Raw genomic sequence first — 22,222 nt, 5'->3', positions numbered from 1 at the left:
AGCATATGTTGTGAGGTAGGGGCAAGATTCTCTTGTTTTTCCATACAGATAGCCAATCAATGCAGCACCACCATCCCTTCCCCTATCTCTTGATGGTTTTAATTTGTATCTTCCTGAGGCTAATGATGTTCAGCATCTTTTCATATATTTATTTGCTATTTGTGTGTGTGTGTGTGTGTGTGTGTGTGTGTGTGTGTGTGTGTGTGTTGGTAAAGGGTCTGTTGAAATATTTTGTCCATTAACATTTTTTTATTGCTTATAGGAGTTGTTTTATATATTCTTGGGGTGCTTGGGTGGCTCAGTCGGTTAAGCCTCCAACTCTTGATTTCAGCTCAGGTCATCATCTCACAGTTTGTGAGCTCGAGCCTCGCATCAGGCTCTGCACTGACAGCATGGAGCCTGCGTGGGATTCTTTCTCTGCCCTTCCCTGCATGTGTGTGCACTCTCTATCAAAATAAACAAACTTAAAAAAAATAGAGTTGTTATATTCTGGATACCAGTCATTTGTGAAATACATGTATTTGAATATTGTATCCTAGGCTTTGACTTGCCTTATCATTTTCTTAATGTCTTTTGAAGAGCAGAAGTTTTTCATTTTGATAAAGTCCAGTTACCACTTTTTTTCTTTTATGGTTCATGCTTATGGTATTCCATGAAGAAATATTTGCCTATCCTAGGATCACAAAGAATTTCTCCTATGTTTTCTTCTAGAAGTTTTATAATTTTAGCTTTTATATTCAAGTCTATGATGCATTTCCAGTTACTTTTTCTGTTGATGTGAGGTAAAGGTTACAGCTCACTTAAAAAAATATGGCTATGTATCTAGTTTTAACAGTCCCATTTGTTAAAAAGGCTATCCTTTCCCCATCTACATTTCCCCCTTTGTCAAAAATCTGTGAACCATATATGTGTGTGAATATACCTAGAATCTTTTCTGTTCTATCGGTCTTTATGCCGGATTTTTTTTTTTTTTTTTTTTTTTTTTCCAGCACCATACCCCCTTGATTACTGTAACTTGGTAGCAAGTATTGAAGTCAGGTGGAGAAAGTCCTTCAAATTTGTTCTTTTTCAAAATTACTTTGACTATTCTAGGTCCTTTGCATTCCCATGTAAATGTTAGACTCAGTTTGTTAATGTCTACAAAAAGAGCCTTCTGGGATTTTAATTGGGATTACGTTAAATTCATTGATCAACTTAGGAGAATTGATAACTTTACTGAGTCTTTTAATACCAGTCAAGTTCTGTCTCTGTTTGTTTAGGTCTCCATTAATTTCTGTCAGCATTGTTTTCCAGCTTTTTATATACATGTTTTCCAAGTATTTTGTTAAGCTTACCACTAAGTTGTTGTCGTTGTTTTTGGTGCTATTGTAAGTGGTGTTTTTTATGTCAGTTTCTCATTACCATTTTAAAGAATCATTTTGATATACTGATTTTTGTATATTTAGCTTTGTATATTTTGTATATGTATATATACATATCTATAGTGTTAACTTTTTTTTTTAATTTTTTTTTTTTTAACGTTTATTTATTTTTGAGACAGAGAGAGACAGAGCATGAACGGGGGAGGGTTAGAGAGAGGGAGACACAGAATCTGAAATAGGCTCCAGGCTCTGAGCTGTCAGCACAGAGCCCGACGCGGGGCTCGAACTCACAGACCGCGAGATCATGACCTGAGCCGAAGTCGGCCGCTTAACCGACTGAGCCACCCAGGCGCCCCTATAGTGTTAACTTTTAAAACTAAATTATTTCTAGTTGTTTCTAGGATTTTTTATTTACACAATCATGTCAATAAAAATAAGTTTTATTTCTTTTTTCTTTTCAGTCTGTGTGTTTTTGATTTCCTCTTCTTGCTTTATTGCACTGGTTAGACACTCCAGTGCAGTGTTGTGTGAAAGTATGAACAAATGTCCTTTCCTTACTACCAGTCTTATAGATAACATATTTAGTCTTTAACCATTAAGTCTGACAGTTGCAGATTTTCAAAGATGCCTTTTGTGAGGTTGAGGGTGTTTCTTCGATTCCTAGTTTGTTGGGAATCGTGAAGGAGTGTTGGATTGTGTCCAATCCTTGTTCTACATTTATTGAGTTTGTCATTTTTCCCCCTTATTCAGTAATATTCTGTAATATGGCTTATTACATTGATTTTTTAATAGCTTTGTTGAAATATAATTCACATACCGTACTACCCATTCAAAGTTGTAATTCAGTGTTTCTTAGTATATTCACAGTTATGCAGCCACCACTGCAATATATTTTAGAACATTTTTATCACCTCCAAAAGAAACTCCATATCCATTAGCAGTCACTCAGCATTTTTTCCCAATCCTCATAGCCCTAGACAACTACTAATCTACTTTCTCTGTAGACCTGTCTATTCTAGATATTTTACTTACTTATCTCCCAGTGTTTGGATATTCTGTTCATTTTTTTTTCCAGTGTTTGTGTTTTTTGCCTTTTGGTATGTTTTTGTAATGTTTTTCTTGTTAGTTGGACATAATATACTAGTTAAAAGGAACTTGTTTTAAGTAGGCCCTTAGTAATGTGGTGGTGATGTGTGCCAGGGAGGGGAAGCTTCTTAGCATTATGCCTCAATTCTTTAGTGGGCCTGTGTCCCTGGATTGTAAACTTACCAAGTATTTCTTAGTTTTTTTCTCCTCCCTTAGGTGGGAAGATGGCTAGAGCAGGCTGGAGTTGGGTGTAGTAGTCCCTCCTTATCTGTGGGGGGATACTTCCAAGACCCCTAGTGGATACCTGGAACCATGGATAGGACCAAATCCTATATATATTGTTTCTCCTGTGCGTGCATACCTATGATAAAATTTAATTTATAAATTAGGCACAGTGAGACATTAACAATAACTAATAAAATAGAACAATTTTAACAATATATTATAATAAAACTTATGTGAATATGGTCTCTCTCTCTCTCAAAATATCTTATTGTAGTGTATTCATACTTCTTATGGTAATGTGAGGTGATAAATTGTCTGCATATTAAGAGAGTTGAATCACGTGGTCCTTGTGACATAGTGTTAGTCTACTCTTGACTTTCTTTCTGACCATATATCAGAAGAAGGTCATCTGTGTCTGAAACATGGTTGATTGCGAGTTACCAAAACAGTGGAGAGCAGAACTGCAGTTAAGGGGGGGACTTCTGTATTTCCCTTTCCCAGGTCAATTAGGCTCTAGTAATACCCCAGTTGGTTAGGCTCTGTTTAACTAGTTCCCTGAGAGGACAGGTCTTGTTAAGAGAAGAATACATTGGTATATTTGAAGATGGTTTCTTTTCCCTTCCCCCTGCTCAAAACCAGAGATTTTTCTTTGATAATTTACTATAAGGATTTTGTTGAACTCCTGAAGATGAATCTCACAATATTGTCTCCCCTACCACCCTCCAGCCATGACTGGGTCTCCCTGGAGTTTTTAACTCTCAGAATCATCTGCACAGGACCTCCAGCAATTAATTAATTACGATTCAGGTTTTCTTATCTTTTGTTATGTTTCTCACTGCAGTTTCTGCTTGTAAGTTTCTCCTAAGGTAAGCCATTACTCCGTATTTTTGGGGGTCTCAACAGTCTTGGGGGCATTAGTTTGCCCTGTGTCCTCTTCAGGTGGATCTAAGGAGAGTCGCTGATTTTTCAGTCTGTGGAGCTTTTAACTTGTTATTAAGACGGAATGGCAACTTCCAACCTCCTTCTGTGCAGAACTGGAAGTCCATTTCATTTAAATGAATTAATGCAAATACATGGCCTTCAGTGACTGACTTCTTTTCAAGGTTGTCCATTATTCATGGTTAGTACTGCATTCCTTTTTATTGCCCAATGATATTTCATTGTGTGGATCTATTACTTATTTTTGCCTATTCATTGACTGACATCTGGGATTTTCCCACTTTTCAGCCATTATGAATAACGCTGCTATGAACTATGAATATCCATACACAAGTGTCTGTGTGGACTTAGGTTTTCATTTTCCATAGATATGTACTTAGGAGTGGAATTGCTGGGTTAAATGGTAACTACATTTTAACATTTTGAGGAACTGCTGGATTGTTTTTCAGTGTGCCTACAACATTTTACATTTCACTAGAGTAAGGGTTCCAGTTTCTCCACATTCTTGCCACCATTTGTTATTCTGTCTTTCCTGTTTTGGCCACCCTAGCCATGTGAAGCGGTGTGTCATTGTGGTTTTGATTTGTATTATGTTGATTTTTGAATATTAAAGCAACCTTTTATCTTTAGCAAGGACTGTGTCCATTTCATCTAAGTTCTTGAATTTACAATTTGCTGTCAGCATTTTTTTTAAGAATATTTCTTTCATTGTCTTTTAATGTCTGTGGGATCTGTGGTAATGTACTGTCTTTTGTTTTTGATACTACAAATGTGTCTTCTCTCTTTTTTCCCTTGATTGGGTTTACCTATAAGATATCAATTTTATCAAAATTTTGAAATTTTATCAAAATTTAATCAATTTTTGATTTTTCCAAAGAACTGGCTTTCAGTTTCATTTTTTTTTCCTCAACTTATTGCGTATTTTCCATTCTATTGAATTTTCCTCCTATCATTATTTTCTTCTTTCTAATTACTTTACGTTTAATTTGGTCTTATTTCTGTAGCTTATTATGGTGGAAGCTTAGATAATTATTTCAGATTGTTCTTCTTTCAAAATTTTCCTATAAGTACTATTTTACTTACACCCACAAATGTTGATACATTGTATTTTCATTTGCATTCAGTTAAAATATATTCTTTCTTTTTTTAAAAAATTTTTTAACGTTTATTTATTATTGAGAGACAGAGAGAGACAGAGCATGAGCAGGGGAGGGGCAGAGAGAGGGGGAGACACAGAATCTGAAGCAGGCTCCAGGCTCTGAGTTGTCAGCACAGAGCCTGGTGCGGGGCTCAAACTCACAAACTGCGAGATCGTGATCTGAGCCGAAGTTGGACGCTTGACTCACTGAGCCACCCAGGTCCTCCTAAAATATTTTCTAATCTTTGTTGCCATTTCTTATTTGAATAGTGGGTTATATAGAAGTATTTCCAATTTCCAAATATATGGGCATTTTCCAGAAATCTTTTATTATTCATTTTACTTTGATTCTATTTAACCAGTTCTGTATCATTTCAGACCTTTTACATTTACTGAGACTTGTTTTATAACTCAGCATTAGGATTTCCTGGTAAATGTTCCATAAACACTTGAATATTTTGCTTTTTTTTTTTTTTCCTTAAATGTTCTGTAAACTTGCTTGATAGTAACATTCAGTTCTTCTGTATCCTTGCTGATCCTATATTCGCTGGTGCTATCAATTCCTGAAAGGATTATTGAAATCTCCAACTATATTTATAGATTTTCCATTTTTCCTTTCAATAATTTCAGTTTTCCTTATATTTTGAATCTCAATAATTAAGTGTATGTGCATTTAGTATTGTTATGTCTTCTAGATAAGTTGACCTACTACTACTTATTATTATGAAATGTTTGTCTTTGTCTCTGGTAATATTCTTCATCTCAAAATCTACTTTATCTGGTATGAATGAATATAGCCACTCTATCTTACTTCACTCTTCTTCTCTTTAAACCCATTGTGTTATTATATTTAAACTTCTTTGAAAGCGGTATATGGTTTTGATTTCCTTTTTTCTTCAAGTTTATTTATTTATTTTGAGAGACAGAGAAAGAATGAGCAAGAGCATGAGAAGGAAAGGGACAGAGAGAAAGGGAGAGAGAGAATCCCAGGAAGGTTCTGCACTGTCAATGCAGAGCCTCACATGGGGCTTGATCTCATGAATGGTGAGATCTCATGACCTGAGCCGAAATCAAGAGTCGGATGCTTGACTGACTGAGCCACCCAGGTGCCCCTGGATTTGCTTTTAAAATGTAATTTGACAAGATACACCATTAAGTTATAGGGCTTAAACCATTTTCATTTCATTTAACCTATTTGGTTGAGTTCAAGGCTATCATCTTGCTTTTCTTTTCTATTTGTCCTATTCATTCTTTGTTTTGTCTTCCTTTTTTTGGATTGAGTATTTTTTAGTTTTCTGTTTCCTCATTTGGTTATTGGGTATATCTGTTTACTTCTTTTAGTGATTATTCTAGTGCTTACCATATGTATCTTAAGCTTATCACTGTCTCCCTTCCAATAATATACTACTTCATGTAGAAGATAGAAGTATCTTATGACTTCCATCTTTTGTTTCATTATTGTCATAGATTTTTCTTCTATATGTGTTACAACCTCCATAATTCCTTTTTACTCTTTTTTTTTAAATTGTCAATTTTCTTTTAAAGAAAATAGAAATGAAAAAGAAAGTCTATATGTGCCTACACATTACTATTTCCAGTATTTTTCATCTCCTTGCTTAGATCAAGGTTTCCATCTGATGTCATTTTCTTTTGGCCTGAAAAACTATTTAATATGTCTTGTAAAGAGTGCAGATGTGCCAGTTACAAATTCTTTTCAGCTTTTGTCTGAAAAAGCCTTTTTTTTTAGTTTATTTTTTTATTTTGAGAGAGACAAAAAGTGTAGGTGGGGGAGGGGCAGAGAGGGAGAGAGAAAATTCCAAGCAGGCTCTGTGCTGTCAGTGTGGAGTCAAACTTGGGACTCGATCTCATGAACCATGAGATCCTGACCTGAGCCAAAAGCAAGGGGTGGACGCTTAACTGACTGAGCCACTTAGGTTCCTTGAAAAAGCTTTAATTTTGTGTTTGTAAAGTAGTTAAAACTACTTTATTTGGAAATAATTATCATAAAAAAAAATCTGTACCCTTTATATGGATTCATCTATCATCATTTTGCCTTATTTCCTTTATGAATTGCTATTACTCTCTCTCTGTATAAAAATACATGTGTGTAACATACTTATATACTTCTATTTTTTCCTTAAACCATCTAAGAATAAGTTGTATAATCTTGATTCTTTACCTCTAAGTACTTACTATGTATTTCCTAAGAAAAAGGATATTCTCTTTTATTATGAAATTACAGCTATTAATTTCAGTAAATTTAGCTTTGTTAACAATACTTTTATCCATTCTATCATCTCTGTTCTATTTTCAGCAGTGGACCCAGTAATGATTGCTAATAGATTTCTTCTTTTTTTTTTTTTTTTTTTCTTCTAGTACATGGTGCGGTTTTGGACCACATACTGCATTTAGTTGTGCCTTCTTTTCCGTCTCTTTCTATCTAGAACAATTCCTCAGTCTGTCTTTGTCTTTTATGACATTGGCAAAGAATACAGGCTTTGTTGTTGTTGTTCCCCCCCCCCCCCCCCCCCCCCAAAACAGAGTATTTCTCACTTTGGCTTTGTGTGATGTATCCTTATAATTACATCAAGGCTGTGCATTCCTGGCCAGAGTACTATATACGTGATGTTTTTTGTCCCTTGTCAGGATATCACATCCAGGGTGTTTGACATCTTTGTGCCTCTCATTTGTGATGGCTGGTTTAATCATCTTCTCAGTTTCTCCCTCGATACTGGGAGATTATATAGTATTCCCCTTGCTACTAATTGGATATCTGTAGAGACACTTTAACACCATGTAAATATCCTATACCTCATTAAAATTTCACCCCTACATTACTATTCTTAGGTAATTTTTACATGAACTAATCTTTTCTGTGATAGTTGCAAAATGATGATTTTCTAACGTCACTCCTTCCACGTTGCTACTGGTGCCTTTGCTTCTAGGTTCTTGTAGCAGATTGAGCTCAGGAATATATGCATGCATATAGATGTGCATACATGGGTATGTACATATACATGACATGCTTATGTGCCTGTATACTGTATGTGTATATATAAATGTAAATCCATTTATACTTACATACATTAGAAATTATGAGAGCATACTGATTGCAGTCCAACCCCACAGAGTTCTATACCTTTCTCTGTCCATATTTATACTTCCCATTTTTTTTCCACAAGAAGAATCCTCCCTTCAATAGCATCAGCACATTTAGTAATTTGTCCCAATTCTGTAGTACATCTAAAATAGTTTCAGAATTGCTTCATCTGTACTACTACACCACTGCAAAACAGACCTACCTATAAGAAAGAATTCAGAATATTTTTTAGTTCTCTCTCCCCACAGTTGCTTTCCCCGCCTCCATTTCCCAGACTGAGGGTATGTAGTCAGATATTGTGTTCATAATTTCCTTTTTATCTTTCTTCAGTGTGTGGCTTGGTGTTTTACTGAAATACAGTAGGGTTCATTTGTTTTCCTTTGTTTCTAATTGTTGTTTTTTAGTTGTCCCTTGCAAGTATAAGAAATTAATAACTTAAATGTAACATTTAAACTAAGAAGATAAATTTTTATAATGGACCACTGGCTGTCATAAAAATATTACATACAGTAGCAGGTTTGTTTTCTTTTGTTGCAAGAGAGCTCCTGATTACTTGTTGAAGCATTTGTATGATGGTACCTTTAAAATTCTTACCAGATAGTTTCACGATTGGAGTCATCTCAGTGTTAGTATCTGTTGAGTGTCTTTTCTCATTGAAGTTATGATTTTCCTGCTTCTTAGTTGACAAGTGTTTTTATTGTGTCCTAGACATTTTGACTATAATAGGAGATTCTAGTTCTTTTAAAAATATTCTCCTTTAACAGGCACTCACCCTGTTTACGTTTAACATGCAGATCCGGACCTACTTCTGTGGACCGTGGTTCTAATGACAGTGTAGTTTTCAGAGCCCTTGCAGCGTTGTCCTGGTCTGCTTCCTTTAATTACTACCTAAAGGGCCCTCTGAGAATCTGGTGTTTCATACTGTGCTCCACTTCCCAAACCTTTTGGCCTCTAAAATTAATTTTTAGAATATTTCACATGTGAGTTGGCCAAGAATGTATTTAGGATTTCCTGTGCAGGTTTAAAGGATACTGTTCTCCAGGTTTTGTCTCTTTGAGATCCTTGCTCCAATCACTAGTTAGAGGGTGAGGGTCCTATCTGCTACTGCTGGCTGAGGTCTAGGTTTCTCATTTGGTCCACACTGGCCCTGTGTTGCTGGGAGAGGAAAGCTTTTCCCAGTGCTCCTGTTACTGCTGGGGGAGAAGGGGGGGTGGAATCCATACTCCACACTTACTCTCTGATTGTACTGTAGTGGGCAGGAAGCATCAGCAGTGTTTAGCTGGAGTAGGTCAGATATTGTCATAAAGTTTTTTGGTCTCCTCCTTTCATAGTCCTTTGCTAGAAAAATGGTTCCTTGGGTGTGTGTGTGTGTGTGTGTGTGTGTGTGTGTGTGTGTGTGTGTGTTCTGGGTTGCAGGCTTCACCAGAGTCCAGTCTGGGATTTACAGAAGATAAAAAGGAAGCCCAAAGACCTCACCATTGTGTTGTCCCTTAACTTCTGAAGCCCTTAGCCAGTCCATCTTTCTCCTTCTACCCTTCAGAGTTCTCTTATACTTGTTACCTTACATTCAAGGGTTTTAGTGATAATTACTGAGGGAGAGTATGAGAAATCAGAAGAGAAATGAGTCTAGTCCATCTTCTTTGGAACTGCAAGTTCTCATTCATGTATTTTTAATTTCTGTTCTAGGTGCAGACACATTTAAGATTGTTAGGTTTTCTTATTGAATTGAGTCTTTTATCATTATACAATTTCCCTCTTTATCCCTGATAACATTCATTATTCTGAAGTCTGTTGTGCCTTTTTAGTATAGCTATTGCAAGTTTCTTCCCTTTAGTATTTACATGATACATCTCTCTCCATTCCTTTATCTTGGACCTATCTATGTCTTTTATTTAAAATGCATTCTGGGGCATCTGGGTGGCTCAGCTGGTTAAATGTCCGACTGTTGATTTCATCTCAGGTCATAATTTCATGGTCTGTGGGTTCGAGCTCCAGCACCGGGCTCCTCGCTGGCAGTGCAGGGTTCTCTCTGTCCCTCTTTTTCTGCCCCTTATCCGCTGGCATGCATGCCTGTGTTCTCTCTCTCTCACAATAAATAAAATGGGTTCCTTGCTGAAAGCATATAGTTTGGTCTTGCTTGTTTTAATCGAGTCTACATTCTGTATCTCTTATTGATGCTTTTAAATCACTTACACTTAATGTACTTATTGATACAGTTGGCGTTATTTTCTGCTTGTTCCTTCTGCTTTTTATTCCATTTATTTGCTCTCTTTTGGGTTGAGTATTTTTTATTAATACATTTTATTTCTACTTTGGGCTTATTTTACCTTATTTTTCCAAAAGTTTTAGTGGTTGACGTAGGATTTGTAATAAGCACCTGTTAGTTACAGTCTACTTTCAAATGATGTACTGCTTCACTTACAGTGTAAGAACCTTACAACAGTATACCTTAAATCCCTAATTCTTTGTGTTGTTGTTGTCATGAGTTTTGTACTTTTACCTATGGTATTAACACAATATGTTGTTGTTTTGAATGGTCAGTTATCTTTTAGAATAGTTAAAAATAAGAAAAATATTTGTACTTACCTTCATTTTTACCATTTCTATCACTCTTCATTTTCTCTTCTAGGAAGAGATAAGTTTCTGGTTTCATATTTCTTCTGCTTGAAGAACTTCCTTTAACACTTTTTATAGTACAAGTCTGCTAATAACATATTCTCTCAGTTTTTGTTAGTCTCAGAAAATCTTTATTCCTCCTTCACTTTTGAAAAATACTTCCATTGGTATAGAATTCCGGATTGGCATGGTTTTTTCCCCCATACTTTTAATTCATCACTCCATTGTCTTCTGGCTTGAATAGTTTCTTTCTTTTTTTTAAAATTTTTTTTTGACATTTATTTATTGAGAGAGAGAGACAGAGCATGAGCATGGAAGGGGCAGAGAGAGAAGGAGATACAGAATCCGAAGCAGGCTCCAGGCTCTGAGGTGTCAGCACAGAGCCTGACTCAGGGCTCGAACTCATGAACCGCGAGATCATGACCTGAGCCAAAGTCGGATGCTTAACTCACTGAGCCACTCAGTCGCCCCTGGCTTGAATAGTTTCTAATGAGAAGCCATGATATAATGCTTGATTTTTCTTTATGTAATATACTCTTTTTCTTTGGCTCACGCAGATTTTCTCTGTGTGTCTGTGTTAATGTTTTTTTTTTGTTTTGTTTTTGCATTCTGCTTAATATTCTTTGAGTTTCTTGCCTTTGTGGTTTGATGTCTTTTATTATATTTGGCAAATTCTGACCATTAGATCTTCAAATATTTTTCTCTTCCCTTTCTTCTTCTTTTGGGATTTCTGTTCCATGTATGTTAGATCTTTTCATATTGCTCCATGGGTCTTAATGCTCTGAGTCTAAAAATGTAAATTTATATTTAGTACATTGGAGTTTGAATAGATATCTGCTAAGAATTGGATTCCACTAACAAATTAATTTTCATATTCCATTGGGACTGCTATTTATACCTATATTTTTAAAGGAAAGAGCAAAATGACTTTACTGTACTCTTACAGTTATGTCTTAAATTGTTCTGCATGTGTAAGAGTTCAGTGTTTTACTCCTTTTAATCTTTTATTTTGCAATAACTTTGGACTTAGAGGAAAATTAACAACAGGTAGTGTGAACAGGTAGTTCACACATTCCCATCATCTAGCTTTAGGGTTGTACAATGATCAAAACCATGTAATTAACACTGCCTGTATGTCCTTATTTTAACAGCTGCTGAAATAGTTCAAGAAATTGAAAACATGGAGAAGACTAGGATGCGTCTTGAAGCTAGTAAACTCAATGAAAGCGTATGTTGATGGTCTATTTCATTGTCTGGGTAGAAATGATGGATAGAAAAATTGAATGCCCAGTAAAATTAAATCTGTTCAGTAGGAAATGTCCTGGAACACATTTCCATTTAGTGTATTATGATTTTCTTGTAGCTGATTTTGAGCACAAAATTCTATCACAGTTAGGAGTCTTCTAGGGCTAAGTACAATCCAAAGTGGAGTTTATTAATGAATTATAGTCCTGTGGAAAAAGCATATGCCTGTACATCTGGTGGCCTTGATATCAGTCCTTTCTCTGCTGGTTGCATTTGATAAGCTCTTTAACATCTGTGGCCCTTAGGATCTTTGTCTGTAAAACTTGGGGGTTAAACTATATGATCTCTAAGATATCCCCCTTCAGCTTGGCATTCTGTAATTCTGTGATTATGCTGATGGAGAAATTAAGTAATTATAAGACTTAATGAGGACTGAGTATCTATTAAGCTTGTTGAGGGAATCAGACACCTAAAATTCTTCACTATTGCCTTCCTCTAGCTTGATGGTCCAAAACTTGAGGAAAGGATACCAAAGAAGAAAATAGTCATTGTGTCCTATGACACTGGAGGAAGTGTTATGGGCTCTCCCAAGTAGACTTTTTTCCTAGACCATCGGTAATGTGTTTGTAAGGAAAGCACCGACCTTAGGGAAGTAAGTTTATAATCAGATAGTAGAAAAAAAAATGAGATTTTCATTGATTTTATTATTACCTATGTGCTAACTGTAAGATGGAAACTGTAATGAGTCATGTAAGTAGATTTCTGATCTCTTAAGTCTAAGATTTTCAAAAGTGGAAGTAGAAATTTAACATATTGAGTGTTATATTTTCTTTATTTATTACCTTTCCAGTAGACTTGGAGAGGTTAGGTTGGAAAAGGGAGAAGTCAAACAAGAAAATCTGCCTTATTAATGATCTGCTAAATACTTCTTCAGTCTTGTAGTTTCACGTGTTACCTGTTGTATTAATGAAGGTGAAAAATTAAATACCAAAAGTGGGAAATTTAATTGATCATTGTATTAATCCTTCATGTTAGTGTTAATATGAATATTAGTGTTGCATTTTCTACAGATGAGAAAACAGTAATGAGTAAAGGTATACTAATTATGATATTCAAAGGAGGTACACAGGAGTTATTCTTCCTAGGTTTATATGAAACAGATATAAGAGATTATTTTCCCCTATTTTAAAGTTTGTAGTACTCCAGTTTTTTGTCACTTTTTGAATTTTTAATTAAGATCTTTTGGATTATTTTAGATAATGGTTTTTACAAAGGACCAAACAGAAAAGGAAATAGATGAAATTCACAGTAAATATCGTAAGTTGTGTGGCATTTTCTTTATTTATAGAGAAGTTGGGTTTCAGGTTAATCTTAAGTAATTTTTCTTAAGTAACTTTTTAAAATAAGTTTTTACAGTAATGTTTGATGTAAACTTTTCTTCTATATTACTTAACTGAATTTTAGTTGTTTACTCTGTGACCTTTCTTGTAACTCTATGTGCCTGCTTTTTGATTTCTAACATTCTTCTTTGAGCTTATCACTGAGTACTTTGTAAATATTAATTAGCTGCTCTCAAAACATCTCTGTGAAAATAAAATGGAGTTAAAATGGAAACATTCCTGACTTTCCATCCTGTCCTCAGGCCACTCACTGCAACACTTCTGTGAAGAATTTCAGCAGTTCTGTAACTTGCAAATTTGTGCCAAAAATAGTTTTCACTTTATCAGTTGTTACCAACTTCCAGCTTGCTTCCTTTTCCTTATTAAGCTTTTGTATGTATCTTTTCCAGGGCTAGCACATTCACGTTTTGTCAGTTTGGTAGCTGTTATTTTTGGTTGGTTGTTTTTTAGTTTAAATTTAAATTTAAGTACCTGACAAAAGGTAGTTAATAAGTATGGAATGATATTCCACACATGATGTGTTTTAGTTGTGCTAAGAGGATTTTTTTCTTTTCCTTTTTCTTTTTTTTTTCCCCCTTCCTTCTTAAGCTTTGAATGTATAGGTTCGGGAGTGATCTGTTTGGGAGGAGAGACGCAGTACACAGGCATTAGATACAGGTGTGATGGCCTGTGCCTTCCCAGAGTAGGAAAAGGAGGCTAGAATATTCATGGACCTTAAACTGAACAACAAAAGTCAGTGTTTTTCTGTTGTTAAATAAGTGTGATAGGAGCTTCCTTAATATTTGGGAAGCCAACGTGATTTTTCTTGAGGCAGAGGATAGAGAATATCAAGTGACCACTGAATTGCTAAAAATAAGGCCTGTAAAAATAAGGAAACCAGCAAATTTGCTTGGAGAGAAATTTAAACCATTAAAAAGATAATATCTAACAATTATGCCAGAAAAGATATAACTATTGCTCCCTATTTAATATCTAAAAAAAAGTTTACATACAATAGAAATTTGTATCTTTACTAGGCATGTCATGTTAAGTTAATGCATTTAGCCCTAAAATAAATCTCTGTATCTATTTTTTAAAAAATAAATGAAATGGACAACTCCCTTGAAAGACACAAATTACTAAACTTTATTTAAGAAGAAATAATAGACAAATTGAATTTGCAATTCCTGAAGAAATCCCAGGTCCAAGTGGGTTCACTGGTGAATTCTATGAAATATATAAGGAAGGAAATAATAATCAGTTTTAGACATATTCTGCTAGAAAACTGAAATGGAAGGAATACTTCTTACCTCATTTTATGAGGCTGAAGTTTCCATGAAACTAAAAACCAAAGATGGTATAATAAAAGTTCATGGAACACCTGGGTGGCTCAGTCAGTTAAATGTCCAACTTTGGCTCAGGTCATGATCTCATGGTCCGTGAATTCGAGCCCCCTGTCGGACTCTGTGCTGACGGCTCAGAGCCTGGAGCCTGCTTCAGATTCTGTGCCCCCTTCTCTTTCTCTGCTCCTTCCCCGCTCGTGCTCTGTCTCTGTCTCTTTCTCTCTCAAAAATAAATAAACATTAAAAAAAAAAGTTCTGACCAATATTCTTCATTGAACATGGATGCAAAAATCCTTAACAAAATTTTAGTAAATTACGTCTGGCAATACATATACAAGACAATACATCATAACCAAGTGGGATTTATCCTAACAGTGCAAGATTGATTTAATTTTAGAAAATTAATCATTGTAATTCACTGTATTAAGTGACTAAAAAAACACTATATGGTTCTCAAAATAGATGCAGAATAAGTGTTTGACAAAATTGAACACCCATTAATATAAAAACTGTTACCAAAATAGAATTTCTTCAATCCGGTAAAGAATATCTATAAGAAACCTACAACTAACATCATATTTAATGATGAAATATTAAATACTTTTCTTCTGATTGGGAGCAAGGTAGATATGTTCTTTCTCACATTTTTTATTGTACTGTAGGTCGTCAACAGTGTGAAGGAATAAGAATAAATAGTATACAGATTTGAATGAAATAAATAAAACTTTATAGTCACAGTTGACATTATCATCTTTCACAAATAGTATGAATTGTGAAAGAGAAAGCTAAAAGGAAATATGATAAGTTATATTTCAGTAGAATTTAGTGCTTACTCTTTAAAAGGCAAATATGAAAATGAAAACTCAAGCCACAGATTGTGAGAAAATACTGTAAAATTTATATTTGACAAAATACTAGTATCTATATTATGTAAAGAACTGTTGAAATTCAATAATAAGGCATATGCCATATATATATATTTTTTAAAGGGTAAAAGACTGAAACATTCTTCAGTGAAATAAATATTTAAGTGTCAAGTAACCACATGAAAATATAGGTTAATCTTATTAGTCATTAATCTTTAGGAAAGTATAATTAAAAAAAATTTTTTTTAACATTCATTTTTGAGAGAGAGAGATACAGAATGTGAGTGGGAAGGGGCAGAGAGTGAGGGAGACACAGAATCCAAAGCAGGCTGCAGGCTCCCAGCTGTCAGCACAGAGTCCGATGCAGGGTTCAAACCCACAAACTGTGAGATCATGACCTGAGCCAAAGTCAGATGCTTAACTTACTGAGCCACCTAAGCACCCCAGGAAGATATAATTTTAAATGAAATAATACTATATACTTATTTTAATGGCAGGGGAAAAAAAAAAAAAAAAAAAAAAAAGGATAATACCAAACTCCTGGCCAGGATGTGGAGCAAATGGAAATCTTATGCATTGCTGGTGAGAAAGCAAAATGATACAACCACTTAGGTAAACAGTTTAGCAGTTTGTTTTAAGGTTATATACCTCCATACAACCCAGTCATTCTACTCCTAACTATTTATCCAAGAGAAATGAAAGCATATATCCACACAGAGATAGGAAGTCAGATTTATTGAGATATAATTTCCAAAAAACAAAATCCATGAATTGTATTAAACAATTTCAAGAGTATTGTGGACAAATGCTATAGCAGCTTATTCATATTATCCTAAACTGAAAACAACCTAAATATCCATAAACACATTATGATATATCCATATACAATGGAACAGTACTTAATAATAAAAAAGAATTAACCCTTGACATACGAAGCCACATGGGGGGAATGTCAACAACATTGTGCTACAACAAAAGCGAAACTAAAAGGGTAGCATCTTGAATGAACATTTATATAAAGTTCTAGGAAGGCAAAAATTAGTAACAGAAAGCATATTGGTACTGCCAGCTCCTGTGGGTGGGGGAAAAGGGGATCAGGAAGGAACTCTTTTGGGTGATTTAAGTCTTCTATTTCATGAGTGCATTGGTAGTTACGTGGCTACAGGTTTTTTTGCATCAAATTAAATTGTTCATTTTAAATTCACGAATTTTATTGTGTGTAAATTATTTCTCGGGAAGTCTGCTTTTATTTTTTATTTAATTAATTTATTTATATATATATATATATTTAAAAAAAATTTTTTTTTAACATTTATTTGCTTTTGAGAGACAGAGACAGGGCATGAGCCAGGGAGGGGCAGAAAGAGAGAAGGAGACACAGAATCTGAAGCAGGCTGCAGGCTCTGAGCAAGCTGTCAGCACAGAGCCTGATGCGGGGCTTGAACCCACAAACTGTAAGATCATGACCTGAGCCGAAGTCGGATGCTCAACTGACTGAGACACCCAGGCACCCCAGGAAGTCTGATTTTAAAAATTTAGAGAGAAAAGTGGCATTCTTTTTTATTTTTGCAAATCTCTTTGATGTCTTGCTTAATAGAGAACATCTTGACTTTCATATCAGCTTCTGCATTTAAACTGTTGCTATGTGTTGCTTTGGTTGAAGCATATGAAAAATATCCATCCTGACACAGGTAGGCAATTGAAAAGAGAGAAGTGTTTCAGTAGATTTTTTTTTTTTTTTTAGATAATCATGGGTATTGTTGGCAAGTGTTATTTCAGAACGATTAGTTACAATGGAATTTGAAATCATATTAATGAAGTTTTTGTACTCTACCCCATAAAAATCCACTGGTCTGTCACGTGCTTTGAAAGGCCCTTCTACCTGTGAATGGTTTTGAAACATCATTTGTTGGTTATTTGGAAAATATTGGTTCATCGAGTTGCAAATGTTTGCATTTTTTCATTTGTATTATATAATATAAAAGAACAGCATTCTTTAATTTCAGCCCCAGTCTTCTCAGGAAAGTTAAGTATTAGGAAACCGTCAGCTCGTAATGTCGGATACAAGTTATCCAGAGTTCTGATTTTCACTTGAAAGCTATCCTTTTATCTTTGTCAGCAGATGCTGTCATTTGTTTTTCTTGAAGTGAAAACCTCCCTCATTCACTTTTGAGAAAATATATTATCCAAGTGTAAATAATCACAGTTTGTCTACTGTTCTTTCAAGTAAAAATGCTGTTTGTTTAAAAAGTAGCTAATTTAGCTCCCACCTGAAATAAGTACACAGGTGCTTCTGCAGGCTGTGGTATTTCCATTATAGGTTGGGTGTAGAGCACAGGTGCTGTATTTGTAGTTCTCATTTTACCACTGAGGTTATTAAAAAAAAGATATGTACTCCAGGGTCAAAATAAAATACATACTTTTCTTACCGGTTCGTCAAGGACATTCTTAAAGTGACTTTTTCTTTTTTCTTTTTTCTTTTGTTTTAAATTGGTGTCTGCATGACCGTGTAGCATATAGTGGTTACTAAGTTCGGGGTCACTTCTTTGGTTCATGCTAGGACACCAGCAGTTTTATCCACCATTTCTATTGCACTCGGTGCCTATGTCAACATAACAAAGAAGGCACATAAAATAGGTTTTACCTTATTTGCCCTCTGAAAGAGGCTCAGAGATCTTTAGCAGTCAGCCAGTGCACTTGGAATTCTGCTGTTTTAAGAGTGTCCATGATGGGTTGATGAAGGAGGGGGCCATGAAATAGGAGGAAAACTTGGAAATGTGGTATCAGAAAATCTAGGAAAGCAAAGTGTTTCAAGAAAGGAAATAAGATGAATTGCGTCAGATGCTGCTGTGAATGGTAGAGTAAAAGATGGAAAGCATCAGTGCATTTCACAGCTTAGAGGCAGCAAACTAATTTCTACAAGAACAGTTTCTTAAGAGGAGAGGTGTCAGACGCTCTGGGTGTCCACGAGATGAAACTGGAGGTGAGGAAGTGAGACTAAGGTGGACAGCTCTTGGGGGAGATTTTACTCTGTCAGGGAGAGAAAAATGAGGGCGTAGCTGGAGGTGGGTGTTGGTCAAAAGATGGTTTTGTTTGTTTTTCAAACTGGGAAATACTTAACCTAGTGGCTTTCAGATCTTTTCTGACTATAACCCACAGTGAGAACCATATTTTATATCATTACTAACGATATACACACACCTTACTGAAGTAAAAGTTTTACAAACCGATATTTACCTATATTTAAGGTTATATTCAGATGTTCTCAAGTGATGTTCACATTCCCCCACACCAACCTTACGTGTCTCCAACATTATAAAAAATTGTTTTCCATCATTTTTCTCTCAAAATTGTATTGACTTTGAAAGACTATAAGTAGTGAGATAATTGAGTTCCAAAGCCAGTTGGTTATGCTTATCCAAGCCACCTGTACTGCATCTCTCTCCCTCCCTCCCTCCCTCCCTCTCTCTCTCTCTCTCTCTCTCTCTCTCTCTAAGTAAGGCTTTATGTTTTTACAGCAGGGAAATGTGACAGACTTCCCATATATCTCCTGCCCCCATGCATGCATGACCTCTCCCATTATCAACACCCCATCTCTGGTGTTATCATTAACGAACCTACACTGACATCATAGTCATCCAAAGTCCATGCTTTACTTTAGGGTTCACTCTTGGTGTGAACCATGCATTCCATGGATCTGGACAGAGATATAATGACATGCATCACTGTGATAGCCTACAGAGTATTTTTGCTGCCCTAGGAGTCCTTTGTGTCTTGTCAGTTCATAACCCACCTGCTACAAAACCCCCGGCGACCACTGATCTTATTTTTGTCTCCATAGTTTTGCCTTTTCCAGAATGTCATATAGTTGGCATCCTATAGCATGTAGTCTTTTCAGATTGTCTTCCGTCACTTGGCAATGTGCATTTAAAGTTCCTCCATGTCTTTTCATGGCTTGATAGTGCTTTTTGTTTTAGTGCTGAATTATATTCCATTGTCTAGATGTACTATAGTTCATCCATTCTGCCATTGGAGGACATCTCGGTTGCTTACTCTTTCCATTTTTAATGTATTCTGGCACTTTACACTCTATTTCATTAAGGAAAAAATGCTGGTTACTTAGTTGTTTTCATAACCCACATTCTCACTTTCTGCAGAACAGTCCTAGGCATATTTGTATGCCATTGGGAAAGATGCATAGAGGGGGAAATTGATGATGTAAGAAAGGGAGAGGATAGTTACAGGTGCTATATCTTTGAGAAGGCCTTAGTGATGGAATCCAGAGCATACGTTAGAGGTTGGCCTTTAATTGTTGCAAGGACAGTCATTTTTCGTTAAATTCAAGGAAGATAGAGCGTATGTGCACAGATGAATTAATGGTAGTTGGAAGATGATAAGGTTTCTGTTAGAATGTTTCTGTGTTCTCAAAGTAGTGTGAGGCCAGCTGAGTAGGGGGGTGTTGCACGTATGCAAAAGCTCGAAGTGGTCATTTTGGAGAATAGTAAAGCAGAGTTTGCTAGAGAAAGGTAGAAAAGTTGTACAGTGGTGTTGAGTGCCCATTTTAGGTTTACATCATGAATTTAAAGTGAGACTGGTCAGTTCAGGGCTAAATGAACAAGCCCTTAGTGAGCGTTAGCCATTACTGTTACTCTCTTTTCCATCCAGGTTTAGCTGCTTGGGTGTCCTAGGAGGTTGGTGAAAAAAAATGTATTCGATTTTACTTTGAGAGACATTGACTCCAAACTTGTTCTGTGACTTCAAGTAGATGAGTGAGTATTTCAGTGTCATTGCTGTAGGGGGTGAGTCTGTCCAGTTCTTGAGAGAGCCTGGGTTTGGTCTTGTGTACCTCTCAGTTCACGGGCAGATCTGGGGACCCTCTGGCTGTAAAAGCTGGTCTAGAAAAGTAGTTAAGGGGTGGTGAAGGAAGGAATGAATGAATGGCTTGACATGGCACTAGAAAAGATTATGATATTTCAACTTGGAGAGGCGGAAAGGGTGATATTATTCAAGTATTAAAAATCTTGAAGGATATGAAATGGTTGAATGTAAAGTGCATTCATGAGCTCCCACAATTATGTCAGCCAGTTAATATTTTTAAGAGGTAAATTCAGGGCATCTAATTAGCAGAGCTGAGATTTTAAACTCTTTAAAGAACTTCTTGCCAGATGGCACAGCTCCTAAAATGAGGTGAAGAGATGAATGGGAGCAATTTTATTAGTCATAATCTCTTGGCACTGTTCATCTTTTGAGCAGGGGTTATTTTTCCTCTTGGGTCAAAGCCAAAGCAATGGCTGCCATTTACTGTTTGGTTTCCAGCCTAGCTGTAGGGTAATAAGATTAAACAAAGAAAATCTCTTTTTAAACCTGGGATTTTATTACTTCAGAAGAGAAAGTCATTAAGCCTCCTTAACTGTTAATGAGACTACTTGAGCAAGTTTCTTAAGTAATTCTTACACCCAGAATTCATAGATACTCAATGGCCTTACTGGGAAAACAGCCTAGACTAGGTCTGACTAGATTACATAGACCCCACAGTGCTGTGTTACCCTTGCCTAACAGAAACTATATAGTGATGGTGGTGGTGTTAGCTCACTGCTTCTGGGGAGCTGAAGGAAGTACAGAATAATTATCCTCAAATGCATAGAGTTAAATAGGACCTGAAAAGAAATCACCTAGCTTATTTCCTAGATAGGATCTCACCTATTTCTAAAGAGCTAACTTTTCCCAGCAATCTTTATGGCCAGCCATTATTTCTTTTGCTGGAGTTTTACCCAGTCTCTTAATGTAAAACTTACCAGATACCTTACAACCCAACATGTTAGTTTCACTGGGAGTTTTACATGTACATACACATAAATATATTGGGATTAGGAGCAGTCTCTCCCTGATGTCCAAAGAACAGTCGCATTTATAGATCAGGAATATTGAATTCAGTGTGCAAATGGAGGCAAAACTGGCCTCTTCCGCAGTGGGGAGAGGAGTCAATTGAACCTTTACCAGACAGGATTTTGCATGTCTGTAGACAAGAATTATTTTCCATTGCCATGAGTTATCTACAGTTTACAGAGCTCAAAGGCAGCAAATGCTTGGAATCCTGGAAGGATAGCTCTAGAAAATGCATAGTTTTCAAGAAAAGCACAAATTTTTTCCTACAGTCAATTATTCTTAGTGTGTGCCACAGGGAAAATGTTGGTTACTGTGTGAAAATGGTCTCAGAACTTTAACTATTTGCAGTATGATTCTTTCTAAAACACATTTTGTAGGATTTATGGCATCATTTTGAGCCATGACTTATGTGTTTGAGGGTGTTAGATAAGTAAATGCATCCTCAGCCGTTCGAACTATAGTTCAGAATCACAAATAGATGTCCTACAGCCTCTGCTCTAGCAATGCCTGGCTATTCCTTATTGAGTAAATTAATGTACGTTAATAATGGCTACCTAGATATCAGGCTTACATTGTCCTCAGAGGTATGAAAGTAGCAGGTGTTATGTGCAGCCTTGGTGGGATCCTGGTGAGCATAGCTGCCTTCCAAAGTAGCAGGTGTTGTTAAGATTGGTGCAATTAAAATATCCTGAGGTAAAGTGATTGGTGGTGGGTGGTGGACTTAAGGGATCCTGATGGGAAACAGGCAAGAAATGTGAAGGAGAAAGAGGGAATTAGAATGGATTTCCTTTCTTTGTTTTTAGAACCCAGCTTTCCTCGAGGCTTCTGCTCTTATATTCAGTTAATGTTCTTCATGTTAGTACTCTTGTTTCTTGGGAGTTGGAATGGTGTCTTTTGGATATATTTAAGAAAGTGGTATCTTCTGCATCAAAAGCCTTACAGAGTATGGGGTTTGGGAAAAACCTACAGTAGCAAACTAGGAATATCCTGTTTCCATGTTTGTATGGAAACATGGAAAGGGAGGAAGGGAGAAGAGCA

At 36.0% G+C, this 22,222-nt stretch overlaps 1 protein-coding gene across 5 annotated transcripts in view; it reads left to right on the top strand.

The window, feature by feature from the left end:
* RAD18 (RAD18 E3 ubiquitin protein ligase) overlaps positions 1-22,222 on the top strand; it is a 105,141-nt gene that overhangs the window by 39,771 nt on the left and 43,148 nt on the right. For all 5 annotated transcript variants that reach the window (XR_002074784.2, XR_002074783.2, XM_019428290.2 and 2 more), the window contains exons 8-9: positions 11,617-11,693; positions 12,967-13,027. Coding sequence is in view for 3 of the 5 variants with exons in the window: in XM_019428290.2 (XP_019283835.2) it covers positions 11,617-11,693; positions 12,967-13,027 (138 nt within the window). In the remaining 2 variants the exon portion in view is untranslated. The remainder of the gene's footprint in view (positions 1-11,616; positions 11,694-12,966; positions 13,028-22,222) is intronic.

The sequence above is a fragment of the Panthera pardus genome, unplaced genomic scaffold (genome assembly GCF_024362965.1).
Source record: "Panthera pardus isolate Hobbes unplaced genomic scaffold, ASM2436296v1 HiC_scaffold_8, whole genome shotgun sequence".
NCBI lineage: Eukaryota > Metazoa > Chordata > Mammalia > Carnivora > Felidae > Panthera > Panthera pardus.
The sequence above is the reverse complement of the archived record's forward strand: the minus strand, read 5'-3'. Positions and strand labels throughout refer to the sequence as shown.